Source organism: Artibeus jamaicensis, unplaced genomic scaffold (genome assembly GCF_021234435.1).
Source record: "Artibeus jamaicensis isolate MK-2021 breed Jamaican fruit bat unplaced genomic scaffold, CSHL_Jam_final contig_387, whole genome shotgun sequence".
NCBI classification, from domain to species: domain Eukaryota; kingdom Metazoa; phylum Chordata; class Mammalia; order Chiroptera; family Phyllostomidae; genus Artibeus; species Artibeus jamaicensis.
The window spans coordinates 29,387,766-29,408,039 of record NW_026521812.1 but is presented as its reverse complement, the minus strand read 5'-3'; the positions used below and the strand labels follow the sequence as shown (position 1 = coordinate 29,408,039).

Below are 20,274 nucleotides of genomic sequence, written 5' to 3'. Positions count from 1 at the left end.
CGGTGCCCTGGAACCCTCGTGTTTAATCTCATTGAACAGGAAAACCACGGATTTGACTGAAGCCCTGGTTCTTAACTTCTCTGGGAGGTTAGAATTTGCCACCACGAGTAAACTCCGAATCCACTGGAGCGACCAATCATTTCAGATGCTTGATACATCCCTAAAGCCTATTACGGGCCCTAGATTTAAGAGCCCCAGTGGTCCATCAGTATCCAGGTAAGACTGCCTTAAAATGTAGTTCCAGGTGTGTACAAAGTTCAATGCCCCTCGTGACATGCCCTCCTCCTGCAGCTGGTCCAGGCGTGCGGGAAACGCCCTCCCGTGCTGTCCGGGCCACAAGAAAGTCCCTTCCATTTATTAAGTACCTCGTGTCCTGTGCCCCAGTCCTACACCTGGCAAAGAGGCCTCGGCCACCAGGGGGCATGGATCTTCCCCTTCAGCCACGCACCTTGTAGCCGCCGCAAGTGAGGCCCGCGTTCCTCTTGGCCAAGACGCACTTCATCCTCAGGAAGAAGGAGCGCTCGATCTCGTACTCTAGGGGAGAGGAGCGGAGGGAGGCGCAGGACGTGAGACAGGCGGCGCAGCCCCTCGGTCCCTGCCTTGGCTAACAGGGAAAAGCTGAAAGCTGTGATGGGCCCGACTGCGTCGCAGGCACGCCCCTGCCTTACCCTGGACAAAGTGGGAGTGGTAGGGCTGATGAGCCGTGAGCACCGCTGTCATCTCGTCGTGGTCAGCCGGGTGGATGTATTCGTAAATGCTATTCCCGGTCAGTTCTACCTGTAAAGAGGAAGGTATCACTGTCTCCCAGTGGTGGATGCCACATGGAGGGACAGGAAGGCTGGGGCAGGGATTCCACAGGCTTGTGAGGACAGAAGCCAGAACACTAGAGTCAGCCCTGAGTTCTAATCCCAGCTGTGCTGTTACAGGCTATCTAAGCCTCGGTTTCCTTATATACGAAAGGAAATAATAGTAGTAGTAGTAGTAGCTCCCTGCTAGTATTCTGGTAAAGATATCACAACATATCTAACCCATCTCCCATGTTGTTTGGTCTCTGGTAGGTACTCAAAAAGGTAGTCATTGTTTAGGCTTGAGGTGGAAGGTAAAGGTCAAGGGAAGTGAAGAAAGAGAGAGTTCCAGCCCTCCTGCCAGCTGAGATGTGTCCAGTGCCAGGAATGCACATATAAAACCTTTGGAAAAGCCTTCCCACTCCTCATCTGCCTCCGGCTCTGGTTGTAAACACTGAAGGCCAGAGGTGTGGACCACTCACCTACCTGAGAAAGACCCAGATGGACTGAGGCTGTCTCCGAGATATACATGATCTTCCCATCTGGGGCCACCACAAAGATGAAACCATCCAGGGTCTGGAGAGATAGAAACAGAGTTGAATGGAGAGCCCTCTGGGACATCGGGACAAATGGGACTGAAGGGCACAGAAGTTAGAGATGCACAGAAGGAAGTGCAGAGAGATGGAGTAGAGAGGGCCAGGCAGGAAATGGGGCATAGAAAATCCGCCATGCCCTGGCTGGTGTAGCTCAGTGGTTTGAGCACAGGCCTGTGAAGCAAAGGGTCACTGGTTCGATTCCCAGTCAGGGCACATGCCTGGGTTGCAGGCCAGTTCCCAGCAGGGGATGCATGAGAGGCAACCATACACTGATATTTCTCTCCTTCTCTCCTTCCCTTCCCCTCTAAAGATAAATAAAATCTTTAAAAAAGAAAGAAAGAAAGAAAATCAGCCCAAGAGTCTCTCTTTTGTGTTTTGCTTTTTTTCCAAATTTGCAAGATCTGGGAAATGCAGCACACTGGAAGGGACCCAGAGGAAGTGATGGACAAGGCTACTGCCCTCCAAGATTCAGGATTTACCAAAATAGACAAAACAAACATGCCAGGAACATCTACACGAAGATATTGTTTGGGTGGTGGGGGTACACAGCCTGCTATAAAAGATAAGTTAGGTCTTGGGGTGATGATCACTGAAAAACCAGAGATTTCCTCTGTCAGTCTTGGAGGACTCCACAGTGACAGCATCTTTTAATGGAAAGAGTACTGGCAGGGTTTGGTACATAGCAGGCATTGGGTGATGTGGAAGGGCTGGCCGTGTGAAGAGTTGTAGACAGAAGGCAGCTGGCCAGTGGCTCTGAAAAGACTCTGGGAGAGGGGATTTAGGAGATGAGAGGCTTTCCAGGCAGCAAGTCCATAAAGTAGTGTTATAGTGTGACATGTGTGTGTTTACATTGATGCATCACACTGACAGACTCTCCAGAAAGGCAAAGCCTAGACTTTCACTGTCTCCTTATTTCTGTGAATGAGGCTTCAATCCAAGGAGTGGAGATGTTACGATGAGTCAGATCCTACTCTCAAGGAGCTGGAACTTCAGTAGAGGCCTAAAGAGAAGTATAATGACCACGCAGATGAATAGACAGTACTGTGGTGTTGGGGGCCCAGAGGCTGAGTAGCCAGAGGCCTGGAGAAGAATCAGAGGTCTTGGAGATGCTGTTTGAGCAGAGCCTTGAAGAGGAAGCTTGAACTGGAGTAGGGAGGAAGGCCATCCTAGGCAGAAGGATTGATATGGCAAAGGCAGGAACTGGGGGTGCAGTGGGGGGAGGAGAGTGAATCTGGGTGATGATTTGGGTGAACCAGAGATAGGGCTGAGGGAGTAGCCAGGGCTGAATTTGGGGGGAGTCCAATATGTCAATCTGATAATTTACAGATGCCCCTGTATGCATCAGGGTTCCAATGGAGGTTTCTAATCAAGGAAATAGAATGCTTGGATGTTTTTTGTTTTGGTTTGGTTCTGGCAGAATGTGGACTGTAACCTATAGGAGGACAGAGTGGAGATGAGGAGATCAGAAGCAGAGTCAAAGTCAAAGATGGTTCTAAGGCTACAGAATTTATAGTGGCAGAAAGAGAAGCTGAAACTGACTTCAGTGTTATTGAGTAGAGGGTAACACCATTAATCAAGACTGGAAATTTAGAGAAGCATGTTGAGTTTTTGTAACTGGAAGTCTGGAAGAGGACAATAATGGATGCTGGACTTGGGAATGCTAAACTTCAGGTGTATGCAGATTTCCATCTGGGTATGTCCAGTTGGCAGTAGGAAATAAAGATCTGGAGCTTAGGAGGGGTGTCTAGACTGGAGGAATGAACTAGAGGCATGCAAACGTGGGAAAAGGAGTTGAGGTGATAATGTTGGCTGAGATCACTCAGGAGGCCTTGAAGCTGTGAGATGAGAAACAGAGCTGGAACCTTGGGAAAAATGCCAGGCAGCATTTACGACCAGACAGTGATGGGAAAACCAGAAGAGTAAGAAAAGGGGGAGAAGAACCCAGGCAAGTGTGCTACTTTAGAAAAAGAAGGGGAGGGACAATGTGGAGTAAGCAATGTCACCTCCATCAAGCCCCAATGTCACCTTGTCAGTGAGGTCCTCTTCCATGCAAACACAGCCTTGCTTCTTATTTTTCTCCACAGCACCTACACCACCTGTTGTACTACACAGTGTACCTACCTGCGCTTGCAAGGCTGCTGTCCTGATAATGTAAAGTCCATGAAGGCGGGGCTTTCTGTCTGGCACACAGTTGGCCATCCTATATTTGTGAAATTAATGAGGTCAAGTGGGATAAGAGGTGAGTATATTATGCTGGGTATCAAAAAGTGGTGGAGCTTAGGCAGAGCCTATGCAGAGGTGCCTGGACAGTAGGGGTATAGGAGTGGGGCAGGGTGAGTGATTGAAACTGAAAGTGTAATTAAGTCCTGGAGAAGTTTGGATGAAGAGATGAAAAGCCAGGGCAAGAGCCAAAACGGGGTGATAGACTGTTTGGAGTTTCTTCTCTTGTTTATATTGATGAGAGAAATTAACTGGTAACATGGCAAGATTGGGTAAGGTGTCAGTTGTTGTGAAACAACTGTTCAGGCCTTTCCCATGATGCCTGCTTAGGTTTGAGGTACCTGCACCAGAAGCTCACCGAAAAATGGCACGTGGAGTTTTACTATTTTAAATATTTGCTAGATAACTAAAGCAGTCAGCTTAAAGCTAGGCAATTTAAAGCAGTGCACACTGCAAACATTGGCTAAACTCATTGCCTGGGGAGGTGTAGGAGCGCCCGAGGGTCTGTCTGTGCGCGGCCTGGGCTGGCCTGTGGTGAGGGTCTGAGGGGCCACGGAGAGGGAGGAGAGCGCCCAGGAACTACAGGGAGGGGATGAAACGAGCTGCTGGTGCAGCTGGATCCGGAATGTGTGGGCTTAAAGCATTGACTGGCATTTCTACCAGATTCCCCTTATTTCCTGTGTAAATCCTTTGTTTCGGACGGTTTTGCAGCCAGGCCTCGGCAGCTCGGCCTGGGGACGCTTAGGCTCCCTGAGCCCAGTGGTGTCAAATGGCGCCCCCTCCCCAGGTTCAGCCGTCCAGACTGGGACCTTGCGGGAGCTCCCTTTCAAACCCAACTTGCCGCTTGTCACCTTGCCTCCCTCTCGCCTCTAGGGGCTCCACCCGCCCCAGTGAGGTTAACAGCTAAACCTTTTAACTCTGGAGAAACTGTAGAGGCTGCGGGAGGGCCACGTCCGGGTGAAATCCTATTTTTTCTGGGAAACAAGAAGCCAGGCGCGGGGGCCAGTCACTGGGACCCTCGAAGTATATGTGCTGCCGGGAGGCCCGCGCCAGTACCTGGAGCAGATGTGAGCCCAGTTCTCGGCCTACGTTGTCCAGGGGGCTGGTCCGACTCGAGTGGCCCCACGCCTCTCCGAGCCCTGTGGAGACACAGAGACACTCTTTAGCAGTGGGGCTCCTACTCCATTGGAGATTGAGACTAGTCTCACACACATAACCGGGTATCTTCGGGCTCCCCCAAATCCCTGTCCTGACAAGGAGGAAGGGGAGAAGGTAAATTTCAGCCCCGCCCTCTAAACTTCCAAAGGATTGGACTGAAGTCAGACTCCCTCTCCCAGAAGGGCCTGGGCTTCTCAGGGAGATCAGGGCCTGGATGACTATCCATCCCCCTGGCAGGACTTCAAGTGGCCAAATTTGGGGACAGCCTTGCTCGGAAGAAGCCCACTACACTGCACCCCAGCAAAAAACTATTGCACGTGTTCACTCGTGTCCTTAAAGGGTTGAGGGACACTATTTCTCACCCAAGTTTCATTATCATTCTTATCACAAGGCCAAGGGTGTCCACACATCCAGCTGCACACCCAGAGTAACCTGAGGCAGTAGGCCAAGTCCAGCTTGTCCCTGGTGGGCTTTCTCATTGGCTACAGGGCTTCCCAGTCACTTTCCTCCCCTAGGCCTCTGCCTGTAATCCCCTTCGGAAAAATCCATTTGCTTGCAGATGACTTCCAGCATCAACATACCCTCAAAATTCTTCTTCCCCTGCCTTTTCCCTCCTAGCTCCCACCCTCACACATCCTAATCTCAACTGTCATCTCAGTCCCCAAAAAACAGCACAGGTTTTCTCTTGAAGTCAGCTATTCGAAGGTTCTAACACCGTTTTAGCAATATTTTCATGACACTCTGGATATAGAGAATTATTCCCTTTCTCTACTTTCCAGGTATCACGTTAACAAAGGCAACCCCTTCCTTTCCTTCTTGCTTTCACGTTAAGCTCTTTCTAGGCTTTGCCACAAACCATTTTTCCGGTGATGATTAAAAAATAAAATTCTCAGGATGCCTGTGTCTGAATTTTTAAAAATTAACTTGGAGACACTATAGTACCTGTTTGCAGAAAGAAAATGAAAGAAAAATAAGACAGAAGAAATTTGCCCAGACCAAGGTTAAACTTTTTATGGGTAATATTTTTTAACAGTGATGCTGCTGAAATCAATTTAACTTTGAAATTCTTTTTATGTTTACACAATTAAACAAGATTTAACATGACCAAAAAAGGGGGGACAATTTACTGATTTACTGGGGTACAGGGCAACTCACTATGAAGTACACAATGACAAATACACTCTCCCTGTAATATGGGGTTGTGGGTAGATCTTTCAGAATAAAACATGGAGTTGGACTCCTAAACGTGTTGACCAGGATCTGCTTCCTGAACAAACCATCCAAACTCTGGTAATAAGCAACCGTGAGCACCTTAAGCTCGAATCGGGTCCTTCTGGATGTTTGCACATCTAAATAAATCTAACGATCTCCCCACTGCTCTGCAAACGCTGATGCCCCCCGCCCGCGCTGGGACTCCGCTGACTCTTCCCTCCACCCCTCCTGCCTGTTTGGCCCGCCCCCGTTTCCCTTCCCAGAGTGACTCCACACTATCCTAATCCCTATGGTCCTACCGGACCAATTTGGAGGGCCGCCTCCACAACAGCCTGTCCATGTTCTTTGCATTGTCACCTTCTCTTTGCTCCTCCCATCTCGGCCTAACTGTCCCCCTTGGTTTCTGGCACAACGTGTTCATTCCCTCATTCCGGCTCACGGCACCCCCGCCCCGCCCCGCGCAGTGGCGGGTAGGGTTGGCTAGGGAGACTGAAATGTGGAAAGGGGAAAGGATCCTGCTGGGGGAGCCTGGGACGCTGTGGGCCCAGCGGAGGCTTGAAAGCCCAAAGCGTCACGGGGGCCCGGTGGCTGGGTCTCGGGGGCTGGGGCACTCTGCCGCACGGCGCTGACCGAGGTCGTGCTGCTTCTGGAATCAGGCCTTCCGCTGCTGCCCAAGGGGCGCAAAGCGTGCGCTCGAGACCAACAAGTGTATTTATTCTAAAATTATGAGGGTCCCCTAAAGCGTCTGGAACATGCCCGGGATCAGCCTCCCGACCCGAATCATCTTAAAATCCGGCACGATGGGCTGAGGTTAAGCACTGGTTCCGAACTCCCGGCGCCCGCCCCAACTGTTTCATGGTCTCAGGTTGCGGCCTCATTAGTATGAACCTACCGGGGAAATAAGACCACTCCGCAGGTTAATAAACAGGCGGCCCGCGCAGGTTAACAGGGGCCTCCCTCGAGCTCTCCTGCCCCACCCCCCACCTTTTAAGGAACCTTTTGCTTTCACGGAGCATTGCCTTCTCTCTACATTCCCGGTCGGTCGAAACCTCCGTCATTCGGTTAAGTCTGGGTTAATGTTTTATAAGGGACTGGCTGCCCTCGTCTACCTGCAGGGCTTTCCCGATCTAACGATCTTACGCTAGGCCTGAGCTCGCCCTTCAGCCTGCCCAGGACACCTTCTGAAACCAGGTCACGGGGTCCACCTTCGAAAACCCGGGAGTGGGCCAGAGACCCCTCTCCCCGACCCCTTCTCTCCCTGTCTGCGGTGACGCGCTCCCGCACCCAATTTCAGTTGGCAAGGGAGGGTAAGCTGAGATTTCGTTTCTGCACTTGACCTACCGCAGAAAATTCGCAAATCCTCTGATTGTCTGTTTAAAATGAGGAGGAAACCAGCTCCCTTTGCGGGAGGATTACAGTGGGAACAAGATCTGAAGATTTTCTTGTAATTCGGTGAGGCCGAGGGAACGGGGTTTTGCAAAGGAAAAAAAGGAGCTCTCTCAGGGAGGCGATCGCTAAATCGGGTTTTAGACAAAAGGATTTTCCCCAGCTAAAGTGGCCGAAGACAAAGGAAAACATAATCTATTTTGGAAGAGTTCCAAGGTATGCTACATTAACCTTGGCAGATAAATTTTGCTTTTCCCCGCCCCCCTCTCCCCTTCCAGTCTGGTTTATCATATTTACATAAGCAGTATTACAAGGGATGTATCTATTATGGATCTAAAGGGCTAGCTCGCATTTCCTGTGAAAACCCCGCGAAGTTTCACTGTTGCTTTACCCTCGGTGCTCGGTGGAGCCATTTCCATTTAAATACCCCCTGACCCAAGGATTACCTCAATGGACTGACTGCACGGGTTTTGTAATTTCCTGAAAATGAGATTTCGATTTATAAAACAAGAAACCAATTAGTAACCAAATGAGGCGAAGTAGATCCACTAAAATTGACCTAATCCCACAGGCACAATTTAGGCCCGTTCTTGGCGAATGAATGATGAGCCCCGGTCTAGTGTGAGCTCAAAGCATCATCCAGCTGTGTTATTGCAAGTAGCAAAAATAAATTGATCGAGCTTTTCCTTCGGAATGAGTTTCGTACCCTTGACAAAATAAAGATAACAAGCCGGCATCATCACCTCCTTCACCTGGACAGGAAGAGGAGGAAGAGAATTTTCTTCTACCTTTTTTTTTTTCCTTTTGATAAACAAACAGGATATCCCAATAGAACTGTGTCCTTCATTTAGTCGTTCCCGAAAAACTTTAATCTCCACAATAACCGTTATATGCCTGTTAAACCACATGATGGGGGCTGGAGGAGTGGTTCCGACCTGACTGACGCTTGGTAACTGAGGCAGGAAAAGCCCCTCCGAGACCGTGCTCCTGGCTTCGGTTCCGGAGGGATTTGTCTCAGCCACCTGGGGTTTTGCCAGGGCCTATGCGTCCTCACCGAGGGCTCAGAGTGCTCGATGTGCAAGCATTTCCCTGGGCCCTGTACCCAAGCGAACTTAGGGCTCCGGGAGCCTCGGTGGCAGGATTCTCTGGAAGAGAGGGAGGGGAATTGGGCGCCCTTAGCCGAGACTCAAATCCAGGAGTCGTCTTTGCGTAAGGAGGCTGCTTCACGCACCTAGGCACCCCCACCCCCACCTCTGGTCCTCTCTGGCCACCTGGAGGGTATGGCTGACCTTCCGAGGGCATCAGTGTCTTGTGCTGGGTCACGCTTGGTCCTGCTCAGCAGCTGGGGCCCCACTGGGTTTGCCTGCACTGAGCAGTAGCTGTGTGTGCTCTGCCTTCCCCTCAGGCATCCACACCCACGCTGGGGAATCACTAAAGTTAGCGTAAACCCGAGGCGGAGACTTGCTGCGCCCTTGTCCCGCTTCCCGGTCGGGACGCAGCCTGCTGGACACGCTGGCTGTCCAGCGCCGAGCCCGTTGCTAAAGAACTCGAACTGCAGGAACCAAGGACGGGGGCGGGGGGGGGGCATTCAGCCAGGTCCTAACTAAACCGTGGGACAAAAATGCACGTAGAGTAACATCGGTGCCCTGTGTGGCAGCTGAAAAGGGTCAAACGGTGTCACCAGGGCTCTGGGCCTTGTAATGTGGCCGGGCGGGGCGATGGCACAGCCTCTGGTGAGGCCGACAGGCCTGCCTGGCGTCTCCCACAAAGGTTCTGGTTAGCCACAGTGGCTCCGGCGGCTGTGCAAGGGCCCTTTTGGGCTCGATCTCAGCTTAAGGTTTAGACGGCAGCGGGTCCTTTGGGGCAGTAGCCCCGACAGCATGAGGACAGCACTGCAGGCGCTCGGACGCGTCCTCGAACCCTGGGCAGGCAGAGACAAGGTCCCTCACGGAGGCCTCGAGCCCGCGCAAACTTGGCTGCAGCCACGGGAGCCAAGGTGGGCCCAGTCCTGGAGAGGTATGGGGTCACCTCTGGAGGCCACAGCCAGCCGGCAGCTACTCCTCCCTGCTTCTGCTGTGCCGGAGACGCGGTCGAGGCTTAAACAAAGTTGCTGTCCCTGGTTTTGTCCGAGCCACCGAGGTCAAGCGACTCCCTGCAGGATTGCCCTGCAGTGCTCAGGCACCGTTTTAGTCCTTTCTGATTAGCAGGCCCATTGCTAAATAATTGAAGGTACTTCTCACCTCCACAAAAATTAAACTCTGTGGATCAGAGACTGACAATGAATGGACAGCAAAAATCCCAACATAGTAGCTGGGTCTAAACGTTCTCTTGAGCAATACCTGGGCTGACAGATAGTGACACGCGGCAAGACTCCCTAGGCTTGACTGTATCTACCTTTGTGAGTGTGAATGCTCGAAGCTGCCAAGATTACCCGGAACGGAAAAGTAACTCCCTAGAAATCACACTTGCTCTCTGGAAGTTGTCCTGATTTTAGCTTCAGATACCCTGACTGCATCCTGTTTAAAAGCACCCGCCATAGCTTATGATACACTGTTTATGTTGGGTTTTTTTGTTACTGTTTTTATTAGTGATCCTCTGTTTAAAGGAAAAAAAAGTATTTTTTTTCACTGAGCTGATCTACAATTTCTAGCACATAAATCTGCCTTGCAAATGCTCTGCATGGAGTTTAGTTCTGCACTCTACATTTTAAGTCAACATCAAAAATAGAATTAAACAGAGAAAACCAGCGTGGAGCATAAACTGTGCTTAAAGGCTTTTAAATGAGAAAAACTTATGCAAGAAAATAAACATGGAAACCTAATGCTCAATCATTTCCCCAAGCAGCAAGAAAAACAGCCTTAAATCACCCATCCACGTGGGAAATGGGGCCTCTTTTTCTCTTTTAGTTCTTGGCCTCAAAAAAAAAAAAAGGTGATTAAGGATTTCAATCTTGAGTTCAATCTTGAGGTGAATATTACGGAAAGAGTCTGTGGAGGTTTGTTTAATCATCCTTGTCTTTCCAGACTCCCTTTCTTGCAAAGTTACTAATTCCAATTCTGTAATTATTTTTGTTTTCCCAAGACATCATGAGTATGAAATGGTAATGTGATGTTACCAGGACTCTGAAAGGCTTTGGGTTTGTAAATATGTCTGGTCCTTTCAAAGGTTATTCTGTACGCCACTACACCCCCAGCCAAACCTGTATGATATCTGGATTACAAATATATATTTTAGTTGAGTTCATCTTATTTTGCACAATAAGGTCACATCATCTTTTTATTATTCTGTCTTTCTGTCTTTGATAATACCAAAGATACTTTTCTAGATGCCTCGATATTTTTCTCTTTGCAAGACCATTTTAGAATAGGATACACTGCCAATTGGGAGATATGCAGTTTTAATGATTTCACAGTAATATTCCTTGAGGGTTTTTTTTTACTGTAAAATCTCCAATCTTTTATTCTTAACAATCTCAGGCATCCATATCCCGTTCTTCCTCTATCTCTCTCTCTATTTTTTCCCTCAACAGCTCAATTTTCTCTATTCAGATAAGTAAGAGCTAAAGTTTTCCCCCAGACAAGGAATCCACTAGACCCTGGTGGGAAGGATGTATTCAGCAATTGGATGGGGGTTAACAATATTTTGGGATTTAAACCATTTTTCAAATATGGAAAGATTTTTGTTGATTTAAATCTTTTGGCATGAAGGGTATGATGGGTTAAATATATGTGAGCAAAAACAATAGAGTCGCACAGTCATTGTTATGCCTGTGTCACCAGATTTATGGTTATTTTAGACTGCATATCATGCAAAATCCATGTTGCATGTGAAAGAAGGCTTACCATTATGAAACAACTATCTCCTATCCTTAAAATAAAATATTATTGAAGACCTACTATGTGCTAGGATGGTATTAAGGTATGTAAAAACAAACTTCATTTTCAAATTATTTTCATTTTTTTTATCACAAAAAAAGAGAATCTTCATGTAAAGTGGTCAGTTTCCCCCATTGCCATGAACCCAGTCTTGTCCAACGGGGCCCTCGGTCCCTGGCTGAACCCAAATTTGGCACCCTCTGCAGGTTATGCATGGTTCTTCGCTTCTGATTATTTCACTCCTTAAAAAACGTCGGGGTGTCTGTTCGTTGTTGATGTTGTTGGATATTTTTAACGCATGTGTTTGGGTTTTGCATTTTTGAAGCTATCCTCAAAATTAAAACCTCATCCCGAGCAGCCAGCTGTTCGGATGACCCTGTCTAACTCACCGTGTGGAGGCTGCGGGGTGAGTTATGAGCTCAACAGTAGCCCGGGAAATAAATGATGTGCCCAGAGTTCACACATCGTCCATCCCCTCCTCCCCATAAACTCACACTCCCCACTGAAGGGAGTGGAGGGAGGAGGAGCCCAGGGCCCAGGGCTCCGGAGGAAGGCAAGGGGCGCTTCGGAAAGCACAGTCATCAGTTAAGGTAGCCACAGGGGACCGTGCTGGCCACCACCCAGACTCCAGCAGGAGTCTTCATCAGCGCTCTCTTTAAAATACGAAGAAGTTGGCTAAAACAACTTATTTATCATGCGATTTATAATCTGTAGAGTTACCATTTAAATAATAAAGCCTGCTCTCTTAAAAACAAGAACAAAAGGACAAACCCCAGCCCGGATCCCCTCCAGGCCGCCTGCCCAGGGTCTGCACAACACAGATGAGCGCCCTGGCCCAGCGACTCCCCGGTGCGCAGGTCCCTCTCTGTGCCCGCCCAGGAGTGCAGACCTGCTATCCTCTTCCTCCCGCGATTACTTGCAGCCCCACAAGCAGCACCATATGGTTCTTCTGATCAAACAGAGAGCGACATTGGCACCGATAATTGACGAGACCTGCTAGAAATCACGCAGAAAGGGAGCCCACTGAGACCGCAGGGGCTGACAAATCACTGCTAATAATCCTGTTAGGAACAGCGCGACCAGCGGAGTTCGCAATAGCTTTATTTTTATAAAGTAGGCGCTGACAGTATAAAAGACAACGAGATCTCCTTTTTAAACATAAGGTAGTGTAGCATTATAGTAACTTTCCCACCGACAATTCTCAGCAGAATTTAAAGAGGTAATCTGGGTTTTAATACAGAAGTTCTCCTCCTGGTTCTCTCTCTCTCTCTGTCTAACTTTTCAGGCGCTTTAGGTTTTGACTCCTTTCCTCCTGTAGTTTCCAGGGTCAGATGAGACTGTGCAAAGAACTGCTTTAAGACAAAATGACTGTAACACCTACTGAAGTTTGGGGGTAAAATTGAGCTATAATGTGAAAGCTTTCCTTTAGTGCCCCTGACTAATTTGGGGGGCATGTTTTGCAAGATTATGATTCAGATAGCAACTTTTAGTGAAGCTCAAGCAAAATGAAACTCCAAGCCAAATAATGACTATTTCCTTCCCCCTATTTCCTTAGAAGAAAACAAACCCCAAACATCCAAAAGCAACAATAACATAAACCTGTCTGGGGCAAATAAGAAGTTCTGATTAGTAAACAAACTGGGTTCTTTCTCTTCGATTTTTGTTTATTTGGTCTCCTCTCCTTCACATTTTCAAAAGCCTTCCCTCAGAAATGATTTATCTAAAATACATATTTTAGATCTGTTCATGCTATTTGAATGTCAGTAAAGAATGGAGAAGAAGGCAGAAATGTCTTTTTCACAGTGAGTGTAAATGGCTTTTTTTACACAGGAGAGTATTTTGTGAGGGCTATGCTATTCTCACACAGAGAATCTTCATAATATAAATACACATTTAAAATCATGACAACATCTCAGATGTTCTAACTTCTAGTCCTTCTAAGACAATTTTCCTAGGACTCATTTGCCAACCTACCACCTAAGAAGATATTTTCTAAGTGGGCTAGCCAAATTAATTCAATCTTATGTTTTAAGGGACTAGCCTATTATCTCAGAAATACTCTCCAGCCCAGAGCTGCAAACCACATACCCCAGAGTTAGTTTCAGAATCTGTGACTATCTCGAAGACTCAAAGTAAATATGCTATCAGCAGTCAAGAGACTAGGTAAATTCAGGACATATTTCTCTATGAATATGCTTTCTCTTCATTTACAGAATTATAAATACATAGAGAAATTATTATCCAGTTTCCCCAGCTTCGTGTGCACTGGTCTAACTATACGTAGCAAACATATAAGGATTTGGCAGTGTTCCTGCTTTCTACCAGATACAATTCTAAGGAGAGGAATACTAAAAAAAAAAAAAAAAGAGTCATGTTTGGATTAGTAGTACTTTCAATTGAGCCCAGTATCTGAAGTGTTGACAAAAGCAGTGTTGGGCTGCTTCCCAACCAAACATATCTGACGGACTGAAGAGAAAGTATTAATGGGGATGTAGAAGGAGCCAAGAAAAGGCAACAGGGTTTCTAAGTTCAGAGAGGTCCTCAGTCAAGCAGCCACGCTAAACTTCTCTTTGCAGAGAGTGTGTGAAAGTATGAATGTACTTCTCCTCCCAGCGGTACAGGTTCACACACTGGCTGGCAAGTCCTCTACCCCTTCTGTCTTTGAAATTCCATCTGGGCAAAGTCACTTACCTTCTGGGAACACTACTCTCATTTTGAGATAGCTGGTCGTGAGTCTGATTATGGATGCTTTGTCCAACTGCGAAGTGATAGCCGAGGGCAAAGGCAGTAATTTAGCCAGTTCATAAAATTCACTGTTTTCCTTCTCCCTCCTAGTCCGGGCAGCATTTTTGGACTTCTCTTTCATTGTGTCTCGTTCCCCCTTTCTTCTTACAACATAAACTCCACAGATTCATTCAAAACCAAAATAAACTTTCACTTACAGATCATATTTGGCAAAAATATAAAGCATACTTTCCATGAAAAGACTAAAGTCTTTGCTTCGGTGTATTAGTGATGGTAAAAGACCAACGCGGCGAACAGAAACTATTTTCTTTAAAAATACGGGATGCAAACACAGGCAAGTCGCTAATCCAGGGCAATCTGGGCGTCCTGGCAGCCTCTGGATATCAAATGCCGGCGGGACCCCCGAGGAGCCAGCCTTTTCTTCTGTTCGGCGCTGCGAACCCCGGTCCTCGGAAAATCGACATAATCCCCGACGTTCGCTCTTCAGTTCCGCGGCATTTGAGACGGCTCCAAGTCCCTGTGCAAAGAGCTGGAAGGCCGGGCGACTCTCTCAGGCCACTGTGAAGACAACAGCATCAGAGTGTAAGAGATCTGCGGCTCCGCAATCACTCCTGCCCTCGCCCGAATTCCGGAAAGGGCCTCGGCGCGCCTCTGCTTTCCTCGGTGTTTTTGTTTGTTTGTTTAAAATATGGAGAAGTCAGCAGAGAGACGGAGCCCCCTGCCAACAATGCTTGCTCGCATTCCCGCACCCAGGTCAGCCACATACTCCAGCCCCCTGGGAAGTTGGCTAAACGGCGCGGCGACCGTTTGGAAGAGCCTCGGGAGGGCCGCCGGCGCCGCGCCCCAGCCGGTCCAGGTTTCCGCAAGTGCGAGCCTCCCCCGCTGCGGGGCTGCCTCTCGGTCACCCCACTTCGGCAGACCTGGAACTTGGCTACCTTTCCAACTTGGATCTTAAGTCTCAGGGACTCCTCAAAAAGTGGCGCTTACGCATCAAGTCCCTCGGGTCTCCCGAGGCGACCCGGCGTTCTCCTTGCCCAGCAGGGGCGGCAACACGCCTGGCGGGCGGCGCTGGGTTAACAGGTGGCACGTTCGCAGCAGCCCCTCGCGGCGCCCGGGCCGCGGTGGGGGTGGAGGTGGGAGGCGGTCCGGCCTCGCCGCCCCAGCCGTAGGGTTTCGCGTACCACTGGGCGGGCGCAGGGTGTCCTCCGCTTCACCTACCTTCGGTCCCCGCTGGCGGCAACCGGTGCGGAGGCGCCCGCCTCGTAATTGGACTCATGTCTACGGTCCCACTGAGCCTCTGCGCGGGCCACTCCGCGGGCCACTCCGGGGCCACTCCGCGGGCCTCTGCGCTTCCCACCGGCGGAGAGGAGCAGAGAGCGCCCTGGCTCCCCGGGCTCCCTCGGGCAGGAATCGGGGGCGGGGTGCCTGCGAGGAACAGGGGGATGCGGGCTTTGGGACGGGTGAGGCAGTTTTGGAACCCTCCTCCTGGGCAGTTGCTAGTGTAATTCCTAATTGGAAGCCGAAAACGCCCCCCTGTAACTTCTTTACACATTACAGGTTTAGCTTCAACTTCACTCCGCGCCGGCTCTCCCGCCCTCGCCGAGTGCCACTCACACGCCTCCTCGCTTCCCATTGGCCCGCCGCGCACGGGGCCCGGCGCTCACTGGCCCGGCCGCGCCGAGTGGCGCGAGCACGCCCCGCGCTGCTCCCCGCGCGTCCCCGCTCCGGGCGCCCGGCCGGCCGCCGGCGTGGCCGCAGTGCCCCCAGCGAGCCCGGGGCGCGGGGGTCTACGCGGTGCGGCCACCGCGGTCGCTCCAGGCTTCCGGGCCTCGCAGGCGGCGCGCGGGACCCGCGCCCCCCGGGGTGCCGTGGCTAAGCACGCGGCCCCGGGCGGCGGCACCGCCGCGGCGGGGCGACCGCTAGACGCGGGCTGCGGGCGGAGGCCGCGGAGGTCAGGCGGTGGGGGCGGGGGCCGGGGCGCCCGGCCGCGAAGTCGGGGCCGCTCGGGCGGCGGGAGGGGCTCGCCCGGGGGCCACCGGCGGCCGCGCCCTTGTCGCTGGCGCGTCGCAGGGCCCACCTGGTACTCCGGCCCGGCGATGGGTTTTATTTTATCTTTCACATTCGTCTGAATCTAAGGCAAATTCTTCGCCAGAGGAGATAAAATGCATCGAATTCTTCGCCAGAGGAGATAAACATACCGGTCTTTCAATTCATCCCAAAAAGGAGCTCTTTTCCCCGAAATGGGTAGAGTTTGGGTGCTAATCCGTTCACCGTGGAAGGCTCACCGGTGGAGTTTTCCTCTGCGGAGCAGATAGGGGACAATAGCGGAAAAGAGGTTACATTTCAGTCCAAAATTGAGTTAGAGATCTCACATATTCCCTTGTTTTAAATGTGAATGAAGTCTTTTGTTGGGCTTCGTTTCACAAAACAAAAGTCTAACATCATTATGCGTTACAGAAAGAATGGTTTACAGGAATGAATTTAAAGCATTCACGATTCCCCGACAGGAGCCCTCTAAACAAGCGCTTGTAAGGATTGTTGCTAACAAATGTTATCTTAAAGGCAGGATTTGATTCGCCTTCCCCCTGTCGAGAGAAAAAACAGGGAGCAATGGGAGAGAGTCGGCTTGTCCCCCAGGACAGTCTTCGCTGCTCGTGAATCCCTCCCTAAAGACGCCGCTCCCTGCTCGGCTTCGGTGCTGCGGTCACCACGACTCAGCTCCCGGAGGTGCGCCGACGGCAGTGGGTTCAAGGGCCGTGAAAGAGTGAGAACGCCAGGAACGTGCTCATCCTCTCCGTGCGCGGCTCTGATTGCCGCTGAGAAAACATACACATACTCTGAAGAGGGCTGTGTGCCATTCTGCTGTGGTTCGGAACAACTTTAAGAGTGTGTATTAAAAATTCCAGACATCTGCCACATCCTTGCCACCCGATGGCAGTAAGCTTTCAGAGCGACAAGCGGAGGCTTCTGGGGGTATTTACACATCTGGGAAACACCTGGCAAAGAGGAGGTGAATGTTCAACACAGAAAGAAAGAATAAGAAAAAAAAAAACTAAACGAGATTTGTAGGTGTTTCAAAACTTGAATCCAGCTAATGGGCTATAATCTTCAGCAGAGGCTGTAACCAATTAGAGACCTGGTTCTGGGCGGTTTGACCACCGAGCCGTGCACTGTTAAGAGAGATGGGTAGGAATACAGAGAAGTACTGTGGCTCCCTCACAGACAAGATTCCAGAAAACCCGGGTAAGATTAAGTACCTACCGCATGTAAAGAGAGGGGATGTGTGTTTGTAGAGGTGAGAGGACCTTCTATGACCCTCGTTTCCTCCGTCTCCAGCCTGGACAGATCTTAGGGGCAAATTGGAGCTGCCAGGCTGTGCAATGACACTTTAGGGGTAAGAAGTGGCTTTCTAGTCCAACTGTGTTCTAGAAAGGATTTCAGTTAAGTCTGCGGTTGCTTTAAACCCCATCTCCTACTTCAAACAGCGTGCAGGTGTGTTCGTGCCTTTTCGGGAGTCTGAGACCCTCGCCCACGGCAGGGGCTCTCTGAGGGATTAGGCGATGCCGGGATCTGCGTACGGGGTGCGTTTCACCTAGAAGACATGCAGTGTTTTGCCCTGAGAAGCAAGATGAGCAAAATGAGTATGGAAGTCTTCGCAGCGAAGGCGACGTCCTGGGGGCCCAGGCGGTCTGCTCCATCGTCCCAGTGAGGCTCAGTTGTTGATGAACCGAGTAGATGTCATTTAATAAACAAAGTGAATGCACAGCCAGGGCCCTCTCGCTAAGTCCTCCGCACACAACTGTCGGAGCTGAGTTTACTCAGAGAGTGAATTAGCATAGCGACGTAACACCTGTTTTTCTAATCTTTGAACTTAGTCTGTAGCCGGAACGAGGCTCCTTCACTGCCCCCGCCCGGTCGCCCTGACTCGCCCAGCGCCCTCCAGGCGGCCCCGCCCTCCCGCCCCGCTCGCGCTCCCCGCCCCGGCCCCCCAGTCTGGGGCGTGAACCGAGGCACCAGGGTGCCTCCCAAGTGTTCTGACAATTTGTGCTGGGCTCTAGCGTGAGAAATTCTTAATAAGTTTCTTGGCGAATCATACCCACCTCTTTATCAATATAAGGGGAAAGCCCCAGAAAAGGAAGAAATGGGCCCAGGCAACCCATCAGCAACGGAACAGGCCGCTCCTTTCTCGCGAGGGTGCCTCTGGCTGTAGCCCTCTGTCCCTCAGGCATGTCTACGCAGCCCCAGAACGCCATCCTAACGCGGGAAGAAGCCGGAACCGATCTGTAAACAAACACCTTGCTCCTCCACTCTTACCACCACCACCCCCACCCCGCCCTCGTCCTCAACTTGAGCGAACAGCCTAGAACGACCGCGACATCTTGCCCCTGGGAGTCTCTTGCACCTTCGGAGCGGCTTTGGATGCTGCCCACTGGGAGCCCGGTCTCAGCCCGCCCAGACGCCCCCACCTGCAGGCACCGAAGGCTGCGCGCTCCGGAAACCGAGAGGAGGGGGTCTCCGAGGGCCGCCTGACCTCTCCTAACACCAGGCAAAGTCCAGACTAGAAAAGCTGAACCCCTGGGTTATAAAAGACCAAGAGAACGCTCAGCAGAATTCCGGTGCGAACCGCCAAGCCGCAGCGCAACGGCCCCAAGCCGGGCCGTTGTGGTGCCGATTCATACTTGGACGCAGACCTGCTGGTAACTCCTCTCGGCGCCCTGACACTTGAGCATCTTATCAAACCGAGGGTGATTTCTGCGCCCCCCCATCTCCCCCACCCCAGTAACATAGTTTTTTCTTTTTTTACAGACTGCTAGGGACGCACACATGCACTTCTACACGTGTGCACATCGCATACACACGATTGTACAAAGCGCACAGCCCCGATCAAGAAGAAGGATATTATTATGATCAAGGTGCAAAATCCAAAGATAGTCATTTAAATATCTCAGTATGTTATATCCACATGTTCACTCTTTTACCGCTGGAAAGGAGAATTTATCTAGGGAAATATTAATGTCTATGAAAATAATGAATGATTTTCTTCTTCCATGTACATAAGTGAATCCTGGTATAGCCCCGTTTTATGACCGCATTTAGACTTTGCAATGTCCGGGCCGAAACAAGAGCCCCTTAAAATTCTGACTCAGTGAAGAAGGTCTACTAGAAAACAAAGGATAGGATAAGCCACACACACAAAAAAGCAGACATATTTAAACAATTAAATTACAGTAAATATTACTTGTTTGGTTAGGATGTTTTGCAAGTAAGATATTTTGTGCAAGAAACAAAACAGCCCTCTTCTGAGGTACTGCTTTTCAGGTGCCCGACTTACTAACTGTGGAAATGTCCCAAAAAGCACTGGAGAAAAAAGGAAGAAAATACACCAACTTGAAAAATAAGAGTGGTGACTGCAGGTCAGGATGTTATATAGTTTCTCTAAATAATCTGGATTATATTTTCCACCCAGATTTTGATACTGTGATCTAATGTACCTTGAATTCGTTGCCGAGTAACCAGAATGCTGCTTAAATTGTGCGCACCTGCACTGGAAAATTTCGATGCTGCGCACTCTGAAGACAGGAGCCAATGGGTGCCTGCTGCTCCGTGGGCACTTTTTACACTTGTCCTTCTCAGAAATCCAGCTAGGAATGGTGTGTGTGTGTGTAATTCAGCAAAGCTGGGCACAGGTGCACAACCAAGGCGTTCAAAAGCTGAAAATCAACGTTGGTTTGAGACTTGGGGTTGAAAGACTCTTGGATTCCCAAGGGCAAACCATGCTCTGTGTGCATTTCAGGAGCGCACCCCAGCTCCTGCGGGGCTCACAAGCGAAGGCGGGGTGGCCGGAAGGGGGTGTAGTGGGGTCTTTGGCCTCCAAAAGGGTGAGGGGGGTCTCAGAATTGCGTGTATCCAAGGGCGTGTGCTTCATTCGCTCCCTTCAGCTCTGAGAGCCTTTGGGTTTGTGTAGTTACCCTTTCTCTGAGCCCAGTTTAGTACCCCTGACCAAGGTACTCAAGGACTACGAAGGAAGCTGCCTCTAGGCAGAGTGGGCAAGGCATTCTCATGAGGCGGATCCCTCTAATCCATAAACAGATGACCGGCTTCCAGACTCAGCCTAACCTCTGGTTCACCAGGGGAGAAGGGGTGGCGGAGTGCTGCTTTTACATATGGACCCTCGAGCCCCATTCTGATTAGGAATTATAAATGCCTGTTGGACTCTGGAGTTGGCGTTCGGAAAGGTGTGGCAAGGCCGGGGTGGTAAGTGCGCCAGGCGGCTCAGTTAGGAACGGGAATGAGAGG

The 20,274-nt window shown here is 50.3% G+C and overlaps 1 protein-coding gene across 8 annotated transcripts in view; it reads right to left on the bottom strand.

Moving 5' to 3' along the window:
- The window catches only part of SIM1 (SIM bHLH transcription factor 1), a 91,047-nt gene that overhangs the window by 56,212 nt on the left and 14,561 nt on the right, over positions 1 to 20,274 (bottom strand). For 2 of the 8 annotated variants that reach the window (XR_005084973.2, XM_037163413.2), the window contains exons 1-6: positions 15,196 to 15,521; positions 13,924 to 14,535; positions 4,658 to 4,740; positions 1,272 to 1,361; positions 669 to 777; positions 449 to 534 (exon numbers count right to left, since the gene is read on the bottom strand). Coding sequence is in view for 7 of the 8 variants with exons in the window: in XM_037163413.2 (XP_037019308.2) it covers positions 449 to 534; positions 669 to 777; positions 1,272 to 1,361; positions 4,658 to 4,740; positions 13,924 to 14,098 (543 nt within the window). In the remaining variant the exon portion in view is untranslated. The other 6 variants (XM_053664952.1, XM_053664951.1, XM_053664950.1 and 3 more) reach the window with 6 other exon arrangements.